This window comes from Falco peregrinus, chromosome 8 (genome assembly GCF_023634155.1).
Source record: "Falco peregrinus isolate bFalPer1 chromosome 8, bFalPer1.pri, whole genome shotgun sequence".
Taxonomy (NCBI): domain Eukaryota; kingdom Metazoa; phylum Chordata; class Aves; order Falconiformes; family Falconidae; genus Falco; species Falco peregrinus.
Genome location: NC_073728.1, coordinates 8393471 through 8415472, shown reverse-complemented (window position 1 = coordinate 8415472; position 22002 = coordinate 8393471). Strand labels below are relative to the sequence as shown.

At 43.2% G+C, this 22002-nt stretch overlaps 1 protein-coding gene across 13 annotated transcripts in view; it reads right to left on the bottom strand.

Annotated features, from left to right (window-relative positions):
• The window catches only part of AGAP1 (ArfGAP with GTPase domain, ankyrin repeat and PH domain 1), a 382459-nt gene that overhangs the window by 129701 nt on the left and 230756 nt on the right, over positions 1–22002 (bottom strand). For all 13 annotated transcript variants that reach the window (XM_055813061.1, XM_055813062.1, XM_055813064.1 and 10 more), the window contains one exon: positions 10462–10566. In XM_055813061.1, coding sequence (XP_055669036.1) covers positions 10462–10566 — 105 coding nt within the window. The remainder of the gene's footprint in view (positions 1–10461; positions 10567–22002) is intronic.

Sequence of the window (22002 nt, the reverse complement as noted above, 5' to 3'; positions counted from 1 at the left end):
AATTAGCCTCAACAAACATGCTAATTGATGTCCCAGATGCAAATGAGGTGCAATGAGAGAAACCTGCTAGCAATTGAGAGCTGTGGCGGGGAGACCCACAGCTCTCAGCTTGCTGACAGCAGCACAGCTTAACATGGCTCCCACCTTCTGCGGAGCTGCCTTCGGAGGCAGGGGGTGGGGTGGGGAGACAAGCCATTAGTGCCTCAGTTGTCCCAAATAGATCCCTACAGGAATAACGGGCAGCGCTGAATCAAATCGACGTCGTCTCCAATTCTCACAGCAACGGCGGCTACGCCGCGCCGGGGAGGAGCGTGCCGTTTTCCTGCAGTTGGGTAGGCATTCCAGACCCTGCCAACACCACGGACGCTTCAGCTAAGGACGATAAAAAGTCTCCATCTCATCTCCGAGCTCGTGAAATACTACGCAGGTAATGGCCTGCGGTTATCAGTAACTGGCAACTTAATCTTAGTCAGCTGTGGGGCAATGCTGCCTCTTCAAGTTAAGGCCAGAATGCATCAATCAATCAATAATCCCTAAAAATGCGCTCGCTATATTGATTCTCATTGCTTTTCATCCTGAGGTTACCGTTAGCGGTTTGCGCAAATATAGTGCTGCTGAGGTGTTAATTTGACTACTCAAGGCCATTGACCATTATCTAGAGGACTAAATAAACTGTTAAAATATCAGCGAAAATCGTAAAAGCCACATTGACTGAAGATGACACAAAATATTACTTGACAGTGCCACAAAATGAATCGCCTTGAGTAAGAAAGAAACGATGTGCCATGACACAGAATAACGTAAAGTAAAATTACTTTAGTTCTGCTCTTAATACAGGCTCTCCGTTTACAACAGCAGATATTAATTTAACCAATTAACTGAACAGAAGCTTTTCAGACATGCAAATGGGTATGATGATGTTTTCTAAACAGACCTACCAAAAAGAAGCACTGCTATTTTGGGGAGAAGAGGGCTTCTGTTTTCAAATGCCAGGGGGTGTTAACCTCGCTGCTGTACCTTGCACTGACTTCTATTGCCTTCAGAGCTGGAGAAGACATTCCACCAAGGGCCACAAGCTGCACCCAGGCTACGTGATACTTCCAGCTAGCTGCCTACTTTCTCCCAGCCGGGAAGACTGAAGACAACAGGCAAGCATCTCTTCCCCCACAGCCATGCTGGGCGCTGCTGCTGCCTGCTTGGCCCCTTTTTTTTGTTCAGGGGAGGAAGGACATATGGATCAGACTGAAGGAAAGGCCAAAGAAAGTGCTGGCTGTTGCTTCCATGAAGCTGGGACTCAAAATCCCAGCATCCAAGCCTATCACAGTTATCTCTAATACCTTTGCTAAAGGACCACTGAGCATGTGGCAGCATGGTTCCTCCCTAGAATGATCCTTATGTGAAAGGTGTGGCTCATGTTAGGTAGGTAACACCGTGGGTATCAAAAACGTGATGGAGCTTGAGGATTTTCAAATGTCACTAATATAAGAGACGGTCATCCTTGCCATGTACACGCAGAAAAATGCCTTTCTGCTACCTAGGTTGTATTTCAAAAACATAGTATTTCATTATCAGTGCATTAAGCAAGAAAATGTGTTATGAACGCTGAGTTACTGAATATAATATTTATCACTTAGTACCCTGACAGCTAAATCCCCCATGCTTTTTTTGCATAGCTGCTTGCATGCAAAAACAGGAGTACAAATCCCCCGGTCCTTAAGGCAGGTGCTTTCCTCTTTGATTTGCACAATTGCAAAATATTTTCCAAGGTAACAGAAGACAAGCCCATGAAGAACGAGAGGTGAACTGCTTTACTCCGCCAGGCTTCTGCCGCAGCCTGCCCACACGGGCAGGTTCAGTTCTGCCCTGGCAGCAGCAGAAGAACCGGACTCTTTCTGCGGGAACTGCTTTGGACCGTGCTTCTGTCCTGGGACCACAGTGAAACCGCTGATGCTGCAACCCAGTCTTCCTGGCCAAGAAACCTCACCAAGACGACAGAAGGATCAAGCTGAAGACAACAACAATCTGGGCCTCCCGTGGCTGGGCTCAGCTGGCCTGTGGCTAGAGAGAAACCCCTTCACTGGAGTTACATTTTTTACATCACGGCACTAGGTGAATGGGACTCAAAGCTCTCGTCAAAACCACTCATCTCAGGATTGCCATGTGTCATAACACCAACATTTTAAAACGTACCTCCTCCCTCCCCATGCGTTTCTTCCACCACGCACCTGTCCCACCGCCACCCTTTTCCAACACACAACGTACCGAACAAGACAGACTCTCCAAGAGCAGCTCTTCTCCATGTCTACAATGGTAAGCAAGTAAGAGCATCACACTTTTTCTCATTTTGAGCTATTACAACCTCTCAGAAGGAGCCCGCTTTTCCGGCACTAGGAACTGGTCCAGGCCCAGGATCCTTCCCAGATCTGTCTCTGCTTTACACTGAGTTTCTGAGGAAAATTCATCTGAGGAACCTTCATTTCGTGGCTGTTTCCCCGCACTGTTCAACCGGACAAAACGCTCCCGAGGGTTAGCTGGCTGAGGCTGAGAGAGCGTTTCCCAATTTAAGGCAACATAAAAATTATTAGGGAAGTTTACGGTTGCACCTCTGGATGACATTTTAAAGACTGTGGGTGGTGTATTTTTTGAAACACAATTCCAATTTCTCGAGCTGACCTATTTGACCCACAAAACCTATTGTTCCCCCTCAGCAACAACTGCTTCCGACAAACAAAACCCCATCCCCTTCCCTGCAAACGAGACCAAAGCCCCCAAACCCCTGGCAGACCGGTAAATGGATGGAGCCTCGACTTTTGTGCCTCTGCATGGCAGTCAGACATTTTTATTGCAAAATGCCGTCTGGAAAAGATGCAAAACAAAATTGCTAAACTGCAAAAAGAAGAAAAGGGGGGTGGGGGGGAGAGGAAAAAAACAAAAGGCCCCCTTCCCTTTGCTTATTGAGTTCAAAGGCATAACATGCAGCACCCTGCAGCAAATGGGAAGCTACACTAATTTTAAAGCCATAAAACGCTATAAAGTGCCCTGCGGGGCAGGACTACACTGAAGCTAGTTGCACCTAAATAAGACATGGTTCATTTACTTCGCAGCTTAGCCTAATGTAATCATCAGCGGATTTCTAGCCTAGAGTTGTAACAGGCAAATAGCCGATACTGTGGAGGCGACACTCCCAGCCATTGAGGGGCCTCAGCTAGATTGCTGTTGATTAGAAAATTTTTCAGTTTTGACAAGCACTTAATGAACATAAATCGCTCCTTGATTGGTTTCCATTCGGGGCCACAGGCACACCTAAGAAGAAACAAAAGTCTCCAACTCCTCTCTCCTCCCTTCCCAGGAAGGACTTCAGCAGCAGACCTACTATCAGGTTATGAGCCACAGTGGAATATATTCATCAAATGTTCTTGTTAAATTAGCCATCCTCCCCTCTCGCATATAAATACAGGCATAATATCATTCGGCTTCATCATGTATAGTTAATCTTAAGAAAAGCAACAAAATGTGATTTTCTGAAGAGAACGCAGCAATGAAAACACATTCTGGAAAACACTGATCACCCTAAAGCATTCTCTCCTGACAAAAAGAAGGTCATCTCAAATCTGCTTTATTCACATTGGGAATCAAGAACATTAAATTTCAGTAATAAAAAGAATTGACTATAGCTATACTATGGTGTTAATCAGTTCGATCAGTGTTGCAGGGGAGGAAGTTAGGGCGCCACTTTCAACACAAAAACAGTTTCATAAAATGTTGGAGGTTTGGGTTGTGGTTTTTTTTTTAAATAGATCACTCATTTTCATAAAATCTTAAGAAAATTCTTCTGTCTGCACTTCACTTCTCATTCAGACTTTGTAACAAGAACTGCTGTAAGAGATATATCAGCTTTTTACCATCCTGAGTAATTTATGAAGCATTTATATCCACAGCAGTTAGCACTGCTGGACAGGAAGCTCTAATTTTATAAAACCCTGTGATTAATTAATAGCTTGGCTTTCACTATTTAAATTGCAACTCAATCCGATACCAAAAATTTTCCCTGCCTTTTTGAAGAGCGAGTAGATATATGACACCGAAACGTGCATTTGCTGGTCTCTACTACATACTGCAAGTTTGCACAGCTCTGCAATAGCAGTATTGTGTTTGCTACAATATCCTATGCTAACTATGTGATAAATCTTGTCGTGCCCTCTGAAATGCATGGACTTGAAACAAAAAATGCTTCACGTTCACCTTTCTGCATTTGGTGACCTGTGAGTATCTGTAACAGGTCATGGAAGTGATTGTAAGAAGTTACTGTGAATAAATCAGCCTCCCTCTCCTTCCCCACCAGCTGGGATTACATATCTGGAGTATTTCACAGGGTGGCTTTGCTGACCATCAGGAACGGCAACCTGACTTTTCACTCAGCAGAGTGGGTGCAACGGCACTTTCAAGCAAGACTATTTCTAGTATGAGAAGCCACAAAGCCCGGGAGGTGGGGGGGAAATAATTTCCCTTGACGGCTATCCCAAACAATAGGTCACACTTAAGGACAGCAAACACATTTCAGCTTCTATTTTCATTATCCGTTTTTAAGTTTTTCTCCCAAACCCATCTCCACTCCACTGCATCATTAAGACAATTATGAAATTTTCCAGGAAGCTATAAAGTGAATGAGTGACCTGTACAGCCATACCACTTCATAAAAGCCTCTCTTGCTTTTAAAATATTGTAGGTTATCTATTTTAATTTTGGTATCTTTACCCAAAAAAGTTACAGCAGCATGATTAACACTCATTCTTTCCATAAAGGTCAGTTATCCTCTAGTTATCACTAGAAGCAATGAGCAATGTAAATTCACAGTGAAACATGCTGGAACTCAGAAAGGAAAGCTCTGGGAAATGTAAGTCAATACTGTTAGGAAGGAGAATGCCACTCTGAACACGGCTTTGATGAAAAGGCTTCCAGAAAGAGTGTGAGCTCTGGTGAGTGGAAAAAATAAGGCATCAACTCATCACCTGTAACAAGCAATTACTACACACATATTTTGTCACTACTCCTATCATTCATTTTTTCTATCTTAACCAATGTTTTCGGTGTATTAATGGATGCAATGACTATAATAAAAACTTGCACACACTTCAAACAGATCTATCTTCATCACCATTCAAACTACAGCCTTATTTCTGCTCTGTAGCATTTGCTTTGATCACTGCTCTTTCAGGAGGTACAGCTACATCTTAGGTGAAAAACAACATACACGCATCCTTCTGTCAGTTTAAATATGTATTTATCAAAGCCTGACTTGAGGATTAGCTGTTCATGGGGAGGCCAGCTAGAAAGGTTTCCAGAGCCAGCCCATCTCCAGCTTTACATTCCCTGTGAAGCAAAAACAGGGGAAAAAAACCATGGGCATACACGATGGTATTTTGGAAATACACAAGAGCATGAATATTTCTATTAAAGCAACACAAACAACACACTTTGAGCTATTAAACAGCCTGAGGTAATGCAACCCTGAAAATCAGGCTGAACCGAACCGATGGCCGTGGGTGGTTATCCGTAACTGCGAAGGCAAGCGCTGCTGCCTGGGCTAGAGCAACACCGGGCTGTGCCGCCGGAGCTGCCCACGGGGCAGGCAAGCATGCCGCGCAGCCCGGCCAGCACGGTGTTCTCTGAAAAAAGAGGAGAGACGGACCACTTCATTTGCAAGCACATTTTCTATGTTCAAATCACTCTGGCAAATCATATGAACTGGTAAGGATCAAAAATGCCAACTGCAGCTTTAAGAAAAATGCTGTGTATTAAGGAGCCTGAGAAAAGCGCATGGATCTACCACAGCTCCAGATACCAACAGGGAGTGTTTTCAATGCCTCCTATTTCTCACCACATCTCCTTTTCCTGGATGAAGCAGCCAAGCAAAGAAAGCTCAAGTGAAAGTCTGGGTCCCCATCCCAAGTCACAAAGGATTTTACAGGCCCACAAATTGGGTCTGTTTTGTATCATCTTCCAAGATGTGTCCGTGTAATATATTGTTGAAGCTCTTGCGCGAAGTTTAGCCTAGTGTCGGATATGACTCCTTACCAGGCTGAAATCTTGCTTTAAGACTTTTTTTGAGGCTAGAACAACACTGCCAATGCTCCCTGCGAGCCAGCTCACGCACGCTGGCCATCCGCTCAGCACTGTTTTCAAGGAAGAGTGTTGAAACTGTGGCTACTGTCAAGGTGGAACTGAGCGAAGCAGGTGAACCCACACACTTTTCAAGGAGACAAAGATAGGCTTTCTCCCCTCAGTCACCGCTACAGCCCTCCACACCTCAATGCAGGTCATCAAACCAGACCAGCAAGGATGGGAGCCAGGTTAAAGAGCAGCATTACTGCAATACAGACCTCAGCAAGTAAAAATCAACCTTGCTGTGTAGGTACCTGGGATTTATAGACCATGTGTCTTCTAGATGGGCATCAGATCTTCCTTCTCCTGCCTTTAAGATGCTGTTCTTTCCCCTAAACAGCCACAGCACTGTGCTTTCATGTGAAATCAAATCGAGAACAGATTATATGTAAGAGGGAAAGAAGCACCTTTCCCTAAAAAAAGCTGTTTTCAGCTTTTTTTTCTTTTCTTTTTCTTCTCCTTCTTTTCATAAATGAGGGGCAGTGATGACGATGGGGATACCAGAGGAGAAAATGGACATCCACAGCTAAAGCTTTGTCATCTACTGACCTGTGGCATGATGGCAACCCTCTGCGAGACAGACAGTGGTGAAACATCATCATCTATTCATCGGGATAAGGCTTAGATGAAGCAGCGGCATGTAACGCTGCCCAGCAGGTATTCCGGTGAATACATTTCGGGAGCCCTCGCGCATGGCATTCTACCATTAAAAGCCAAGAGATGCCTAGACAAATTCCCCTGGGTCCCTTTGGGGAGGGCTGACACTGAATTTGTCAGCCAGAATTTTAGTCATCCACTCAACGGCTATACTCCAGACATGTAAGATGAATAGGTAGCTATGGTGAACTTTGAAGCCTGCAGGTCAAAGTTCTCTCTCATTATCCCCACCATTTTCTATCGGCATAGCTCCTCAGCATCCCAAGGGACAGGAAGGTTTGAGGCTCTTGAAAAAAACCTGACATGACCAAGTCAGGAAACAGTAGGGTGCTTATGTACATATATTTTTCTTTCCCCGTTTTCCTCTCCCCCTACTTTCTTGAAAAGAAAGAATACGAATTTAGCTATTGTGTCAAACGTCAACCTGGTGGCATTAGTAGTTACTCATTTAGCTGGCACAATACAGCAGTCATTTCAACACGCTGCCCTGCCCAACAGGCCTGACCCTTCCAGGGACACCTCCTCTGTAAGAAAGGTACTAATTTGATTTTTCACTCCCCACCCAAAACCCTTTCATTTTGTAGCCAGTCCTTTCAAGGAGGATGGCAGTACTGAATTTCTGCAAGACGGACACATTCTCTATATTAAAAACACTGCCCTCGTGCCCCAGCCGCCACCAAACGCATCTGACCGAGACAACTCATCCACTTCTGGCCACATCTCAAACAATATTTAATACAGCGCTCACTGTCAGCCATTAAAAATTATAATAGGTTCTTCCAACGCAGGTGTTGCGTTCTGACTCATACCACAGACTGGAAAGCCTGAATTATCTCTTAAATTTACTTTTTCTGCCACCACTAGAGGCCAGCCCACCTTCCGCTTCACAGAGTTACAACTGCAAAATCTGGTACCACCAAAGTGACCTGCACACCTCAGATCACCCAATTCTAACTAACAGAACAGATTACCGTCCGTTTTTTCAAAAGTGAAACTGACTTTAGATGGTTAACAGGTGCTTTTCTTCAGTGCTATTTAATGGGAAGGTTGGTCCTTATTTTTTGAAACAATGTAACAAATTATCCCAAACATCAATGCAAGCACCTAAACACTGATCAGTTTCTTTGCCTTCCAGTGCAACAAGCAACAAGCAGATCCAGGTAAAAAACAACTAGCAAAACCCAACCAGATGATGGGAGTCCTGTTTCCTGGAAAATCCATTCCCCTGGCAGTAGCCAAGAAGAAAATTCTGACTTTCCTGCCTGCAAAGCTTTGGACAAACAGTACTGGGAGTCCAATTGGCTTTAGGTGTCTGGCAGCACCTCTTCCTCCCGCTGTGGTCTGCACAGGGCAGAGAAAATGCTACTCACTAGTGCCTGAGGGATGATGAATGCTCTGCAGGGTATATTAACAATAGATAATTGACAATAAGTAGTCCATTGACAGGATGGAAACATACAGCAGAAGTGGTGGCAGCAACTCTTGGAAGGCTAAAGACAATAGAAACAAGGCATTAAGCCAGCATCATTTAGAATACAAATCATGTCACAGAAAGACATCAACACAAATAAGCAGAACCCTTGGTACTCCTGGCGAGTGGGTTCAGTACGGGTGTCCCAAGAAGCACCCGAACAAGTACATTTTCCTGGCGGCTTCTTGTCAGCTCGGGGCTGAGCACGGTCCCTCACCGCTCCCTACCCACGTACAGCCAAGGGAGCAGCAGTACGTTACAAACCTCTCCCATCCACACAAGGAGGTCTGGGCACATGGAAACCCGGAGAAGCCATGTACCTTTTTCTTGGGGTGTGTGGGGGGGGCACGGTGGGGGATAGAGGGAAACAATTACAGGCTAGTAATTACTTCTTCTTTAAATGGATTCTCTCTAATCTCCAATGGATTTACCTCTAATCTCAAAGTAATTACCTCTAATCTCAATGGATTCTCACTCTAGGGAGGCTAAGCAGCTCCAGGGAAGCCCACAGAGAAGAAGTACTCTATTGTCTGCAAGAGGCAATGAAAAACTAACACGTGCACAGCAAGCACCAGGAACAATAGCGCACTTCCACAAAGCGAGGAAGGGACCTGGGCGCAGACAATGGCAGCTTGCCTCCTCCTTGCTTGGTGACCCAGAGTTGGCCAACACAATCTAAGGGAAGCTCCTGTGGGAGCTCCATGGGGGCTGCCTCAAAGGCACGCATAGCATCCGTGCCTCCCTTCTGTGACCAACACCAATAAACAATTCACGTGTTGTGGGACTACTTGATGGCAGAATTCCCCAAATTTAAATGCACTAAGAGTGGCCAAAGAGGGACTTGTACAGTTACACAAAAAGGAACAGTGAAAACCTTGCTCCAGAACACAGCGTCTGAGGGAGAAGATTGTTGATGGAAAGCAGCAATGCCTTGAAGCTGGTTGTCATCTAACTTATTTAAAAGTTTTTAAGAATCACAGACATAACATCAGAAACTATAGCAAAGCATTATTATAGCAGGATCTGATACTATGAAATCTTGCATCAAAGCAGAGAAAGTGCTAATATTCAGCAGCCAGGGAACAGCAAGCTGCTGCAAGCAGAGCAGCAGTGTGGCCGTGCTCCTCAGACATCGCCCATGTAAAGCAGAAGCTTCCTGCCAGTTCCATGTGCAGGTCTACAAGCCCCAAAGCACATCGACAGAAACGCATCTGATTGAAACCTTGGTTTTCACTCCTTAATGAAAAATTGCCCAGGAGCTCAAAATGAAACCAACAGGACTAGAAACAACTGGCCCTAAAAATTTTAAAATTGGCCACCCTCCAATTTTTGCATGTGGTACAGTGATAAAATGTAAGACCAGATACGATTCTGAAGGTCCTGGTGAGGGTCACACCACGATTTTTGTATTTTACTGTTGCCTGTACTACAAAGCAAGCAAAAGAGCCAGGAATCCCGTGGGAGTTTCAAGATCTGGAGTCTCCACATCAGCTCTGTCTTCTGAACTGCTCTGGCATGGCATGAGCTCTGACAAATCTCACCTTTCCTCCTGCTGGCATGGCCAGGGCAGATGGGGTGGCTAGTTCCGAGTGGCATCACTGTGCTCCTTCCACATGCAAACCCATACCTAGGGATTGTGCCACACACACTGAGAGGGACAGACGGGATCCTTGGGCAGAGGCAACGACAGACGCCTTAACACGAAGCAGTTTTATGGCACGTATTTTAATAGCTATGCCGCTTTCCAAAGGCTATTCAGAATTACTTGTGAACGAACCATAACCACTGCACAACAAATACCAGAACCTTTCCTCGCTCTTTACTACATCTAAGACACTTTTTCTTATAAAATGCTTCTGTATTTTAAACCCAGGATTGACAACAAATCCATAAAACCATCAGCACAAAACAAAGGCTTAACCCATTTCAGCGGCCTCTTGAGATGCAAGGGAACCTCAGTTCCAGGGGATTCAAAGGAATCTGACTGTACTCAGATGTGCACCAGTGAATTTTATTTCAGATGATGCCTTTTTGGGAGGAAGGGGAATGAAAAGAGAAAAGGAAGCTCCTCCACCAAACAGGGCTCAACAAAAGCACATCTGGATGAACTTGCTAACAGTGCTTTTGGGGGCCTAACGCTGCTGAACATTCAGAGAGCACAGTGTACTTACATGCAAACTAGGATGGTAGGTCAGCACACCGTTGTCGCACAATGTCACATATTTCTTCTTCCACTCTTTATTCAACGACTTGCCACTTCGCTTTAGCAGCGTACCCTATTAGAGGAAAAAAGGAGAAAAGATTAAACTCTCTTTTGCCAGTGCATCATTATTTAAGACACAGAAAAAGATAAATATAATTGCCAATGGTTTTAGTTATGCTATCTCCTGCCAGTTACTCATTTTCCCCTGCTTCTCTCATGATGCACGTTTTCTCCATAGGCAGCTTCAGCGTTTGCAATTTCGGAGGAAAAGCTCTGAGCGTGGCTTTCATAAAGCAAGTCATGTAAACAGAAAAGACTATCAGGACTGGCTTTGTCCAACAGGTAGAGAAAACCCTTTTGCACTGAACTCCATGCCTCAGGAAGGCACGTTTTAATGTGACACAGAATAAGGTTACCCATATGCACTCCCAGCTGACAAAGACATCACGCTCCGTGCGTTTCCTGTCCCTCTAAAAGAGACAGTGAACCCCAGGTTGAGCGAGGATTCTACTGTGTGACTTGTGCTCCCTTCAGTGTGCTCCTGGGGATTCCCTTTTGCCCAGGCTCAGCCTCTTCACGAGCCGGGAAAAGCACACACTGACGTTCTCATTCCCTTCACAATAAGGTGACATCGCAGTGGAAATCCTCCTAGCTATTCATTCCAGCAAAACAGACCCCAATTTGAGGCAAGAGCAACAAAATGGAAACAGGGCAAATACAAAGTTTTTCCCACAAATTCTGGATAATTTAATGAAAGAGGTGTGATCAGAGAGCAAAGGAGGTGGGCAAGGTGAGTCACCTTTCCACAAATCGTATTCAACCTAAACATCAGCGATGAATGCTAACAAGCAACAGTTGAGATAAAAAGTCATCATTGTGTTCAAATGGACAAGGACTACTACTGCGGATTAACCTGTTCTAAGCTTAAAAATAGAAAGTCACTTAGAAAAGCAAAATAGAACATGCTGTAGCACGCTGAAGTGGTAAATCAAGCCATGCTTTAGAAATACACTTCCCTAGGAAATTTTTATTTCCGAAACGAAGTCAGAAGGCAGTTCCTAATAAATTCGTACAGTACTTTGGTTATTGAAAGTCTTCCTGAAATGTCCCGGTGGAGGCACTACGTGTAGCACCTACCACAGGGACTCACTAGTTCCACAGGTCAAGTTCCAACAGAAGTGGACACTTACATTCATTTCATTAAATCATAACCAGGAAGCAAAACTTCAGTTTTCTAATCCCCATGAGTTCTTCCATTTTCATTTTCCATGAAAGTGACAAACGTGGGAAAACAGAGCACAGAAAGACGTACTATCAAGCATGGTGCTTCCAGCTCCCACAGAGCTGTATTTGTTGAAGTGGGTTACAACTGTGAGAGGAAGTTATGCTACCTGTTTTCCCATTAATTCCCGTTCACGCACCTTTACAAAGCGATCTCTCTGCAGCCCCAACCCCAAAGCCACGAGAGGACAAGGGGCAGTTTGCAGAACAAGTCCTCCAGAGCCAGGCAAATTCCAGATGTCACAACTTCCAGCTGACGTCCCTCGCCACAACCCGTATGAGCTAATGGCTCTCTCCTTCTGCAGGCTCCAAGGTGATCCCAAGTTCACAACTGCCTGTTCCTGGCCACACACTTTGAATAAAACTTCAGAGAAAACCCCTTCACAACTCAAAGCAATCTGTGGATGGGACCTTAAAGAAAAGCTTGTGTTGGGTGACTGAATTACACAGTGGTACAAACTCCGAACTTTCTGACTGTCTGGGGGTCAGATTTCTTTTTTTGTGTGTGTGCCGTTCCTTGCTACGACTCAAACTTTTACAAGAGCGAACAGGGTTTCTGAAACGCTTTCTTACAAAAGGTTCTGTGAGCGCGAGTCACACATCCCAATTATCGTCTTCTAGTGGTTAGAGACGTTGTTTTCTTCTATTAAAAAATGAAAGCTTATTTCTGCCTTTGACTTGTATGTTTGTCTATAGTAGGTGATCTGTCGCTTCACCTTTCCAATCTTTCATACCTCACCTGCAGCACGTTTGCTCCTGCTTAGGGGGACCCAATTCTAGTTATTGCTGTGCTGTGGGGATCAAAAATTACCGTTTCCCTGCACGGGTTTGTTCTCCAGACCTTTTAATGGGGAAAAAGCTGTAAGGATCACAATGGTGATTCCCCCTCCCCCAACCCCCTTGCTTTTTTTTTTTTTTTTTTTTGAGGTTTTAAAGAAAGTAAAATCCATGTATTTCGCACCTTTTTAACTATCCCTTTGCTATACAGAAAACATGTCATTACTCAATTAATGCCAATTATAAACTCAGTAAGCCGTAAAAGTCTACCACTTTTGTGAATTTTAATATATAGAAGTATTGCTACTATCTAGGTGTGAATTATCAAATTCTAGTTTTGGATCTAAGTGAAGAAAGTTATGCAAAATGAGGTTTCACCTTGCTTTTAAAGTGGAATTCTGTGCTTTCATGTAAAAACAACCCCACAATACCTCAACATAAACACGGATGATGCACCTATTAGTGCCTTACTAACAAACTAGACTTCCCATTCAATTTTCTTTAGGCACTACCTTGGCAAAAAAAATACATTTTTTCTAATTATGTGAGGATTAAAAATATCTTCTAGTACCTGCAGAGGAAACTGCTCTGAATACAAGGAGCTAACTTAAAGCATTACGAAGCAGACAAGCCCATATAAACCACACTTTTTTTTCCTCAAGGCCAGAGACCACCACTTTGTCTGTGGTAATTTTATAGAATGGTCTGGAGAAATGCTCTTAATACCGGAGTTCAAACCGGTAATAAATGCCCTTAACTAAACATTAACTAAACTTATTTTAAAAAAAAATAAAATGGCCCTGATCTGACAAGAAACATTACTTAAAGAAACAAGAAAAAGCCCTTCACTGCAGTCACGTTACGTCTACATTTAAGTCACATCAGATACTCTGCTGAGGAAGTGAGATACACGGGCTGCCGCTGACCTTTGGTACCTCCGAGACAATTTGGAGGTAGCTTGGCCGCGTCTCCAGTCACAGCCAAACAGGGCCCTGCGCATACACAGCACATCAGAAAAATCACATTTAGTCTCCAAGTAAATCTAAGTCTCTAAGACTCTAAACCATCTCCTACTTCAAAACACTGATTTCTCTCTCTCTCTTTTTTTTTTTTTTTTTTGTTTTGGTTGTTTGTTTGGGTTTTTTTTTTTGTCACAATAACCTCTGCCTCAAATTACTATTGATCAGATAAACATTAACTTTCCTAATTTATACGAAATCTTCAATTTGTTACAGCCTTCCATCTACAACTTTAGCCCTGCAGTCTGGTGTAGCTGATCCAAAGCCTCCAGATTCAACACTAAGAATGTAACACCTCCGATTTCCTCACAAACTGAGAAGCATTTCACACTTCAAATTAAATTTTTTACCACTTTCCTTCGAAAATGGCAATTCTGCATCTAGCACAGGAACGCTTCTCCTACCAGACTCTGCTGGCTTGTACTTTTAATGAGCCACAGGAAAAAGACTTCAACCGGAGTGCACGAACTTCACTTCTTGGGTTTTGCTCCAGGAACTGCGTCACCGTACAAAGCAAACAGAGGAACCGTCTGTACGTACTGCAAGCTCTTTATTAGTAATGTGTATGCTACGTCTAGTCCCAGGAGGTCATTGCAAGCCAAAAGCAATGTTAAGTGTACAAGCTTTAAATAACTTACAAAGTTAATGTAATGAATGTAAGTGTTATCTGAAATCCATCACTCAGTGGCTTGCTGTAGCCTCAAGCTGTGATAAAACACCACTCATAAATTTATATTAAAACTCTGTTCAATAGCAATTATTTACCAACAAAGATTTATTGATTGCATTTGCTGTTAGAGACTGGGGCCCTAACTGAGTCAATCAGCTTACGCTGTTGAGCTTCAGGGCACCAGGAGAAGTTAGACTGCCATCAGGCTCCGCATCCCGATCATTACCATGAGAGCAGGAGCAGCTAATGAAAAGCCGCCAGTGTAGGATTGATTGGACTTCAGGTAAAAAAAAAAAAGAAAACCACCCAACACTCGTCAAGGGACCACTATGCACAACATACACAGTTCATCTGAATACGCAGTAAGCGGCTAAATCTTGCTGCTCCAGATTACCTTCCCGTGAGTTACAAACCTTGCTTGCTTAAACAACAAATGAAGACAAATGGTGAAACAATTACAAGGCTTTTTTAAAGGAAATATTTCAGGTTTTAAGCAGCAAATGATCAGCATTTAAAAAAGTGACCTCTTGAAGTTCTTGAATACTGCATCGAAGATGCTGGTAGGTGAGCCGCCCTCATTCTTCAGACAGGCCAGACAGATGGTAGAACAGACTTACAAACTTCCCACAAATAAGTGTCACCAAAACGCACACACTGATCATCAAGAGGTGTCTACAGCCACTGCCTGGCCCACAGATTTAACACAGCGTGTGGAACAACATAGTTTGCATGCCCTGTTGTGCTCCATTTTAATTTTCTCACTGTCCCATGTATTTTTGGATTTTCCAGGGGCTATCAGATACAAAGCGTTTCACAAACAGGGCAATACCAGTGATTGCAGATTAACTGACCGCACTTCTTACTGCTTTTGCTCTAACTGTAGCACTTCAGGTTTTTTCTTAGTTTTTGTTTGGGTTTTTTTTCTTCGTTTGGTTTAATTATTTGGTACATTTGACTTTTCTTGGCATGCCAAGTAAAAACGTTAGAGCCCTCAAAGTCAGCATAGCCAAGGCTGGACCTTCTGGAAAAGGAAAAAATGGTACTTTTCTTTCTATTTTCTTTCAGAAGTTTACAGCACTGCCACAGCTGACGTACTGGCATCACACAAGCTTCCCCCCTATTCACCCCCCACCCTCAATACTGTTACCCTGGCACTGTTTTGACAGAATGAAATATGTAATCTTGCACTTAATCATTAACAGCATAAATTCTTAATTTTCTTTAGTTCTCACAACTATGATTAGCAGCTAGCAGTGCGATGATTTTTCTGCAACTCTCATTTGCATCCTGTTCACAAAAGAACAACTTGTGCTTGCCAGAAACATCCACCTTCAAATAACTGCAAAAGCAACCATTCATATTCAAGATCACAAACTAACTGTTACATACAAATTTTGGTCAATAAAACATCCGCTTCCTTGAAACCTATTAGCACAGTGAACAAACACCGGTAAATCCCACAGGTTTGCATGACTAGCCAACTCTAGGTAGGGCAGTCTGGCCAGCAGCACTGGGACTAGTCTAGCTTGTCCTAATAACAAGCAAGAGATTAATTCTTAACTGATATTTTTTGCTTCTGGAATATTTAACTGTAACAGGTTTCTAGTCTTAAAGTCCATTCTTCCAGATACGGCAGGCACCAGCTCAAACTATTTCCCTACAAACAATGCCTGCTTGCTATAGGAAGCTTATGGTAGTCACTGCGCTCTCTTCAACAATTAATTTGAGCAGACACCGGAGAATGCAACTAATCCTCCCAGGAATAAAATGCTGAAGATGCCCAATGTATTTGGAATCCTTCCATACAAACCTGTTTTCTTCATTTCCCAAACTAAAGCCTTTTTTTCCAGGAATTTAAGGGAATGCTGCTTGGTCTTTTGGTCAATCAGCTATGAAGCTGTTTAAGTTTTACAGTTGGAAACCTGTAGTAAACAGCTCTTACAGGGCACAACTGGGGACGACCTGAACCACCAAGCAAAGGCTACGAGAAAGTGGAGTGCCTCTAAAGAGATCTGAAACCGGGACACCTCAAATGTCCTCAGACTTCAGTATCCAACAATAACGTTGCAAAAAAACCCCTGAAGGACCCCATATATTCTTACTGCAGCCACACACATGAGACACCCCCCCCCCCCCTTCCTTAAAAAGTGGCACTACAGCAGCAACAGAGTTTTGCTACAGATTCAAAGACGCTTCTCCATTGAAGAAACTACGCAAATTTATGTTATATGCCAGCTTTATGAGACAATGCAATTGGAACACTGAACCCAATTCTCTTCTAACGCTCCCTAAACCAAATAAAACTCAGCGCTGCAGGTAATCCCACCACACACAGCCACCTAATGCTGAGGCTGACCAGCCACTGTTTCCATCTGGAGACAAAGAGAGGATCTAAGATCTGACTTGGAGCAAAAGATAACCGCTTTGCTGAAACTTGAAGGACAATCAACCTGCAACCCATTATTTTCCAAGCTCTCTGCACACAAGCTAGTAAAAAACCATCAGATTTACAAAAAACCCCAACAACCCAGTGCTGGTTAAACAAGTCTTCCAGTTCGTTGTAGCACCCAGCAATGAAGGTTGCCACCTCCAAGGAAGAAAGGCTACCAAATCCCTGCAAGGAACCTCAGCACTAAAGACATGGTAAATGGGAAGAACAAACTTAGTGCTCACTGTTGCTGCATTTTTATTTTTAATATGGTTCCAACCGTTCAGCCTCCGGATTTTGACCATTTCTGCCAACTGTGGGTAGTATAAAAGTTCCTCTGATACGCAGCAAATAATTTTAGGGGAAAATTTCACAACTCCCCAGCTTACAGCTGCAGGTTTTTTTTAAAAGGTATGCCATGTACATCCAACATTGCATGGACAAGGATTCCTCAAAGATATTGCTGAGCATAGGAACCTACTAACAAGCACAATGTGGTCGAGAAGAGGCAACTGCACCGCAACTGGGGAGTAGAGAGCAGCAAGCCAACATCACCTGGCACGTTCACCTTCACCCACCTAACGGTCAACTTTCTTAAAGGGCAAAAATATGATCATGCAAGAGCAGTCATCCTGGTGCCCGAAGAAGGATCTGAATGGAAAGCTAAAGACCCAGCCCTGCTGCAGTATCCAGACGGAGCAATAAACACATCGCTCTGGTACAGCATCCCAAGTTCAAAGCTGCAGCCATCTGCACAACAGCCAGGATAATACTCTGGATCCCCAAAACAGGCACATCAAAAGGCAACGTGGTACCCACAGCTGAAGGCCAGAGACGCTCAGCAAAGTAGGAGACTTCTTGAGTTCTCCTTCAATTGACAGCTTTGTGAAAGGGGCGCTCTTCTGTTAGCCCTAGTTTATGATTATTTCTAAAATTAGACTTCATAAAATCAATAGCACGTTGCATACTCTACAGTTACCTATATGTCCTTTCTACAGAGTTTAATATTGAAGTGTGTTACAAAATGCAATTACGTATTTAAAAGGACAGCACATCTCTCGCTCTAAACCCAGTCTACCACTCTGAATGAGGCACAGCACCCAGCAAGTCACAATATTTTTCTGCCTTACAGTAGCTTCTGCTCGGTTGCCTTCCGAGGTTTGTTCCACTTACCCTGGACTGTTAAAAAAATATAAAATCATCACAGTCCTTAATAATCTCAAGTAGTTGGTTTATTAACCCCTTGGCATTGGCAGTTGTGGTTTCCCTGACACCATCGTCAGTGCTAATGTGAAATGCACTGCGATGCAAATCATTATCTTAGTGTCAGAGAAACCAGACGGCTGATGCCAAGGGGTCTAAGTCAGCAGCAGAGGAGCCGGCAGCGATCGGCTCCGTTTGAACTCTTACCTCTTGCTGCGGCTCCAGCATCATGCCCTGCGCTTTAACTATGCCGGCCACAAACGAAGTTAGCATCCACGCCAATCAGCTTGGTGAAACACTTGCTACTTAGACTAAAATTAAAAGGAAAAACAAGGTTGGGAACCTGGTTCGGTGCAAGCAAACATGACGCCGTGGCATGGTTTATTTGGAAAAGGCTCTAAGAGTGGAAACATCCACGGCAGTGGAAGTGGCAGTAGGGTCAGGCATGAAAAAAGTAACAAAACGTTTATTTCCCTTAAGAAACAAACTAGGCATTGTGTGTGGGGTGCGATATAAAAATAGGAATCATCATGTAGACATCACTACTTCTGCGTAGACATTACAGCTTTTGTTACAGTAGTGCTCCGTTCCCTGAAATTCTCTTTATCATATTTTATATAAGGAAGGGATTTGGGGGTGGGGGGGTGGGTGTTCATGGGAGAAAAGCCATGAAAAGCTTAAAACCCAATTTTAACTTTCTTTCCTGATACTATAGTGTTTCCATAGAAACATCAGGAAGACCACTTAAGAGCAGCTTTTTTTTTTTTTTTTTTTGTAGCCATGTTTGGCACCATACCCCTCCCCCGGACAACCTATTATTTCACAAATGGATGCTTTTTGCAGCTTGTTCTGTGCAGGCTCCGATGAAGGGGGGAAAGAAAAAGAATACTGGATCTTTAACCAGTTCCCTTGTGGCCCCCTCCCTTTTTTGTTGGTAATATTTCTGTCATTCTGCCAGGGTGTATGGTACAAAGGGTTACACTTTAATTGAGCTGTCAGCATCTCCAACAATCCTATAAAACTCCGATTATGCATGGCGGGGTTAGTGACACACTTGTTATTGTGGATGCCCTATTTGCTAAACCCGAGCCCCCCCCTCACAGGTCACATAACCCACGCGACCTTCCTGTCATTAGCCGCGTCTATTCCTACCTCACTGCTGTGAAAATCACACAAGCGAAGGCTTCAAAGCCCTTGCCAGGACTGAATTCGACCAGGAGCTAATCACCCACAAATCCAGCTCAAATGGCAATAATTGGCTAAACTGCTCACCTCTCCAGAGCTCAGCAGTAATTTGGGATAATAAAGAAAAGAATTATTCAGCTAACTGCCCTGAAATGTATGCTTTGTGACCGACACACTTCACATTTTAATAATGATGGACACAAAATCCAATTTAATACAGCATCTACTGAATAACAAAACCAAGAACACTATCAGGAAAAAAAAAAGTGTGCGTGTTCCTTTTTTTAAAAAAATAAAATACTGTGTTCCGTATTATTGTGCAGAAAGGATTCACACTTCATGTTGTGAAATTTTGGGACTAAAAAGGTCTTCATGAACAACCCTCAGAAACTCTGCACCATAATGGGATTTTAAATTTTTTTTATTATTATTTTTTAATCAAAAGGAGTGTCCTGCATTAAAAAATAATTCTGCTGAACAGTTGTATCGCTGGTCTTTAAACTTTTGTATGTGTAAGACAAGAAATATCTTTTTTTATTCTTCTATGGTAGAAGGGTGCCTTCTTTGTTATTCTGGTTAACAGTATTTCCCAATTGCCTCATCTTTCTTTACTTCTACATCTTGTCCTCTGGCCGCAGGATCGTCAGCATCAATCACCCCACTACATATTCTCGCTGGATAGGTAGCAACAATCCCTGAACCGCTTCGCGATGTGACCAGCCTCACAGGACACACCGAACTGGTTGAACACTGCAAAGATGCTCCAGCACTCTTCCTTCCACCCACCCCCTTCCCTTTCCTCAGATCTCTCCTAAGACCAAGAACAAATAAATAAATAAATACATAAATAAATACCTGTGTGTAGGCACACACACATACAGAAGCAGTAATTGCATGCCCTGACTTGTCCTACTGTTTATATACCCGAGATGTCCTATTCACTCACAGGAATAGAAATGAAGATGACAATCCTTCAGAGATGCAGTTAACGTATGTTGGGCAACTAGTACCCTCTCATCATTATAGCAGAAAAAATAATAAGGAACCTAATTAGAAAACATTCCTACAGTCCCTTTAACCGACTCACCTTACCTGCTAAGTGAAATTGTACATATTGAATTAGCATCTTCCAGACACAGAGCTGCTTCAGCTACTGAAACATCACAAAACGTACCCATAACTCTCAAATTCAGCGAGTGAAAGGACCGTGCGCACCAGGCACGTTATCTGGCTGGCCTGGCACCAAGTGCTACACACAGATGGATTTTGAGGGAAGACGTGTCCATGTCCCTGCATGCCAACTGCCCAAAAGTTCCACAGTCAAGAAGCAGCAGTCGTGATCTCTCTCTGAACCAAGCACAAGTGCTATGTCTGTCTCAAGAAATGTGTTTAGAAATGCTTTATACCTCACCAAAGGCATTCACATACCTGCAGCTCTGCAAGTTAACAGAAGGTGATGTTAACGGGCTAAAAAGGGTTACCCATTACAATGGCTGACTCAAACATGAAAGAACTGGGTTTAAACTAGATACTGTTCCCTGAAGTTCATAAAATCATGTTTCGTATTCTTTAAAAAAGCTGCAGAAAATGAGAAAGCCCATTTCGTCATAACCATATTTCTTGTATTACGCGATCGTTACAACAAGGATTGCTTTGGAAAGGACATTTTAACATAGTTGTAACAAACATACGCTTTGTTTTCCTTAGAACAGACTCTCTGGTACAGTATTTTATGTTTTGCGAAGCGACAAAAACTGTAGACACTACCCTACTCCATGCCAAGATGGTGTCCAAGCTGGTTACACAGAGGCCACATGCTGTTCCAAGAGGACAGGAGGAAGAGCAAAGCCACCATCTTGTGACACCTGGGATGTAATGTACACTCTGAAGACCAGAGCCCATCCTGGGCATGACGAACTGCCAACTACAGCCTACATCTGAGCCAACGCACTGAAGGGCTTGTGCTCTCCATTTCACCTTAAACGTGACGAAAACATCGAGATAAATGTAGAACATGCCCAGACACAAACAGGCAACGGTATAAAGTGACAGTTATGACCACATCCCTTCGCTACTTGCCTGACATCTGAGTAGACACCGAGCTAAACAGACTGTTTATAAACCTGATGATTTATCTACCAGGGACAGCAGAGAGGCATCTTTTTAAATAATCCTTTTCAGTAAACACACATTTGTCTTTTTTTTTTTTCCTCTTGCAAGCAAATTGTGCTGATCAATCTACCTGTACTTCATCATCTGAAATCAAAATCATTCTGGCTTCAGTTTGAAATATATAAAAATACGTAGCTAATTCACCCAAAAATCTTCTAGCGCTGGTCAAGGACTTGACTCACACTATTGGGTGCTTTGAAAGAAGAAATGCATTTGACTGGCTATAAAATTTCCCACAACAAAACCAGACGTAGACTACCTTAGATGACTTCTGCTGATCAGCAGACAGAAAACAAGGGTCTGTGGGTTTTCACCTTTCATCAAAGACCAACTCAACATCTCGTCGAGAGGAAAAGAACCTCCCCAGTTCCAGCAGCAACCCACAGCACCAGCAAGGTCAGAGGAGGAGGAGGATGGCACCTCTCTTCAGCACAAACTTGTTTTCAACGTTGCTGAAACCTCTTCACTTGCTTAACCTATACTATATATTTGAAGATTCCACAAGGTACCTCCACATTATTATTAGGATTCCTGAAATAATAACCAGAGACAACCCAAAATTTATTTAGTATTGCTCCAAACAGTACTTCCGAGAAAAAAAAGGCTAGTTTTGTTTTGTCTGGGCCTGCTTTGCCTTATATACAGCGTACACTCCTCCTCTCCCCCACTTACTAAGCTTAGCATTAATCAGTGCAACTGCAAAATAAAGGATTCTGCATGTTGTGTCAGCAAATTAAAAATTGTTATATTGTTTTAATGTTAAAATCACTCCAG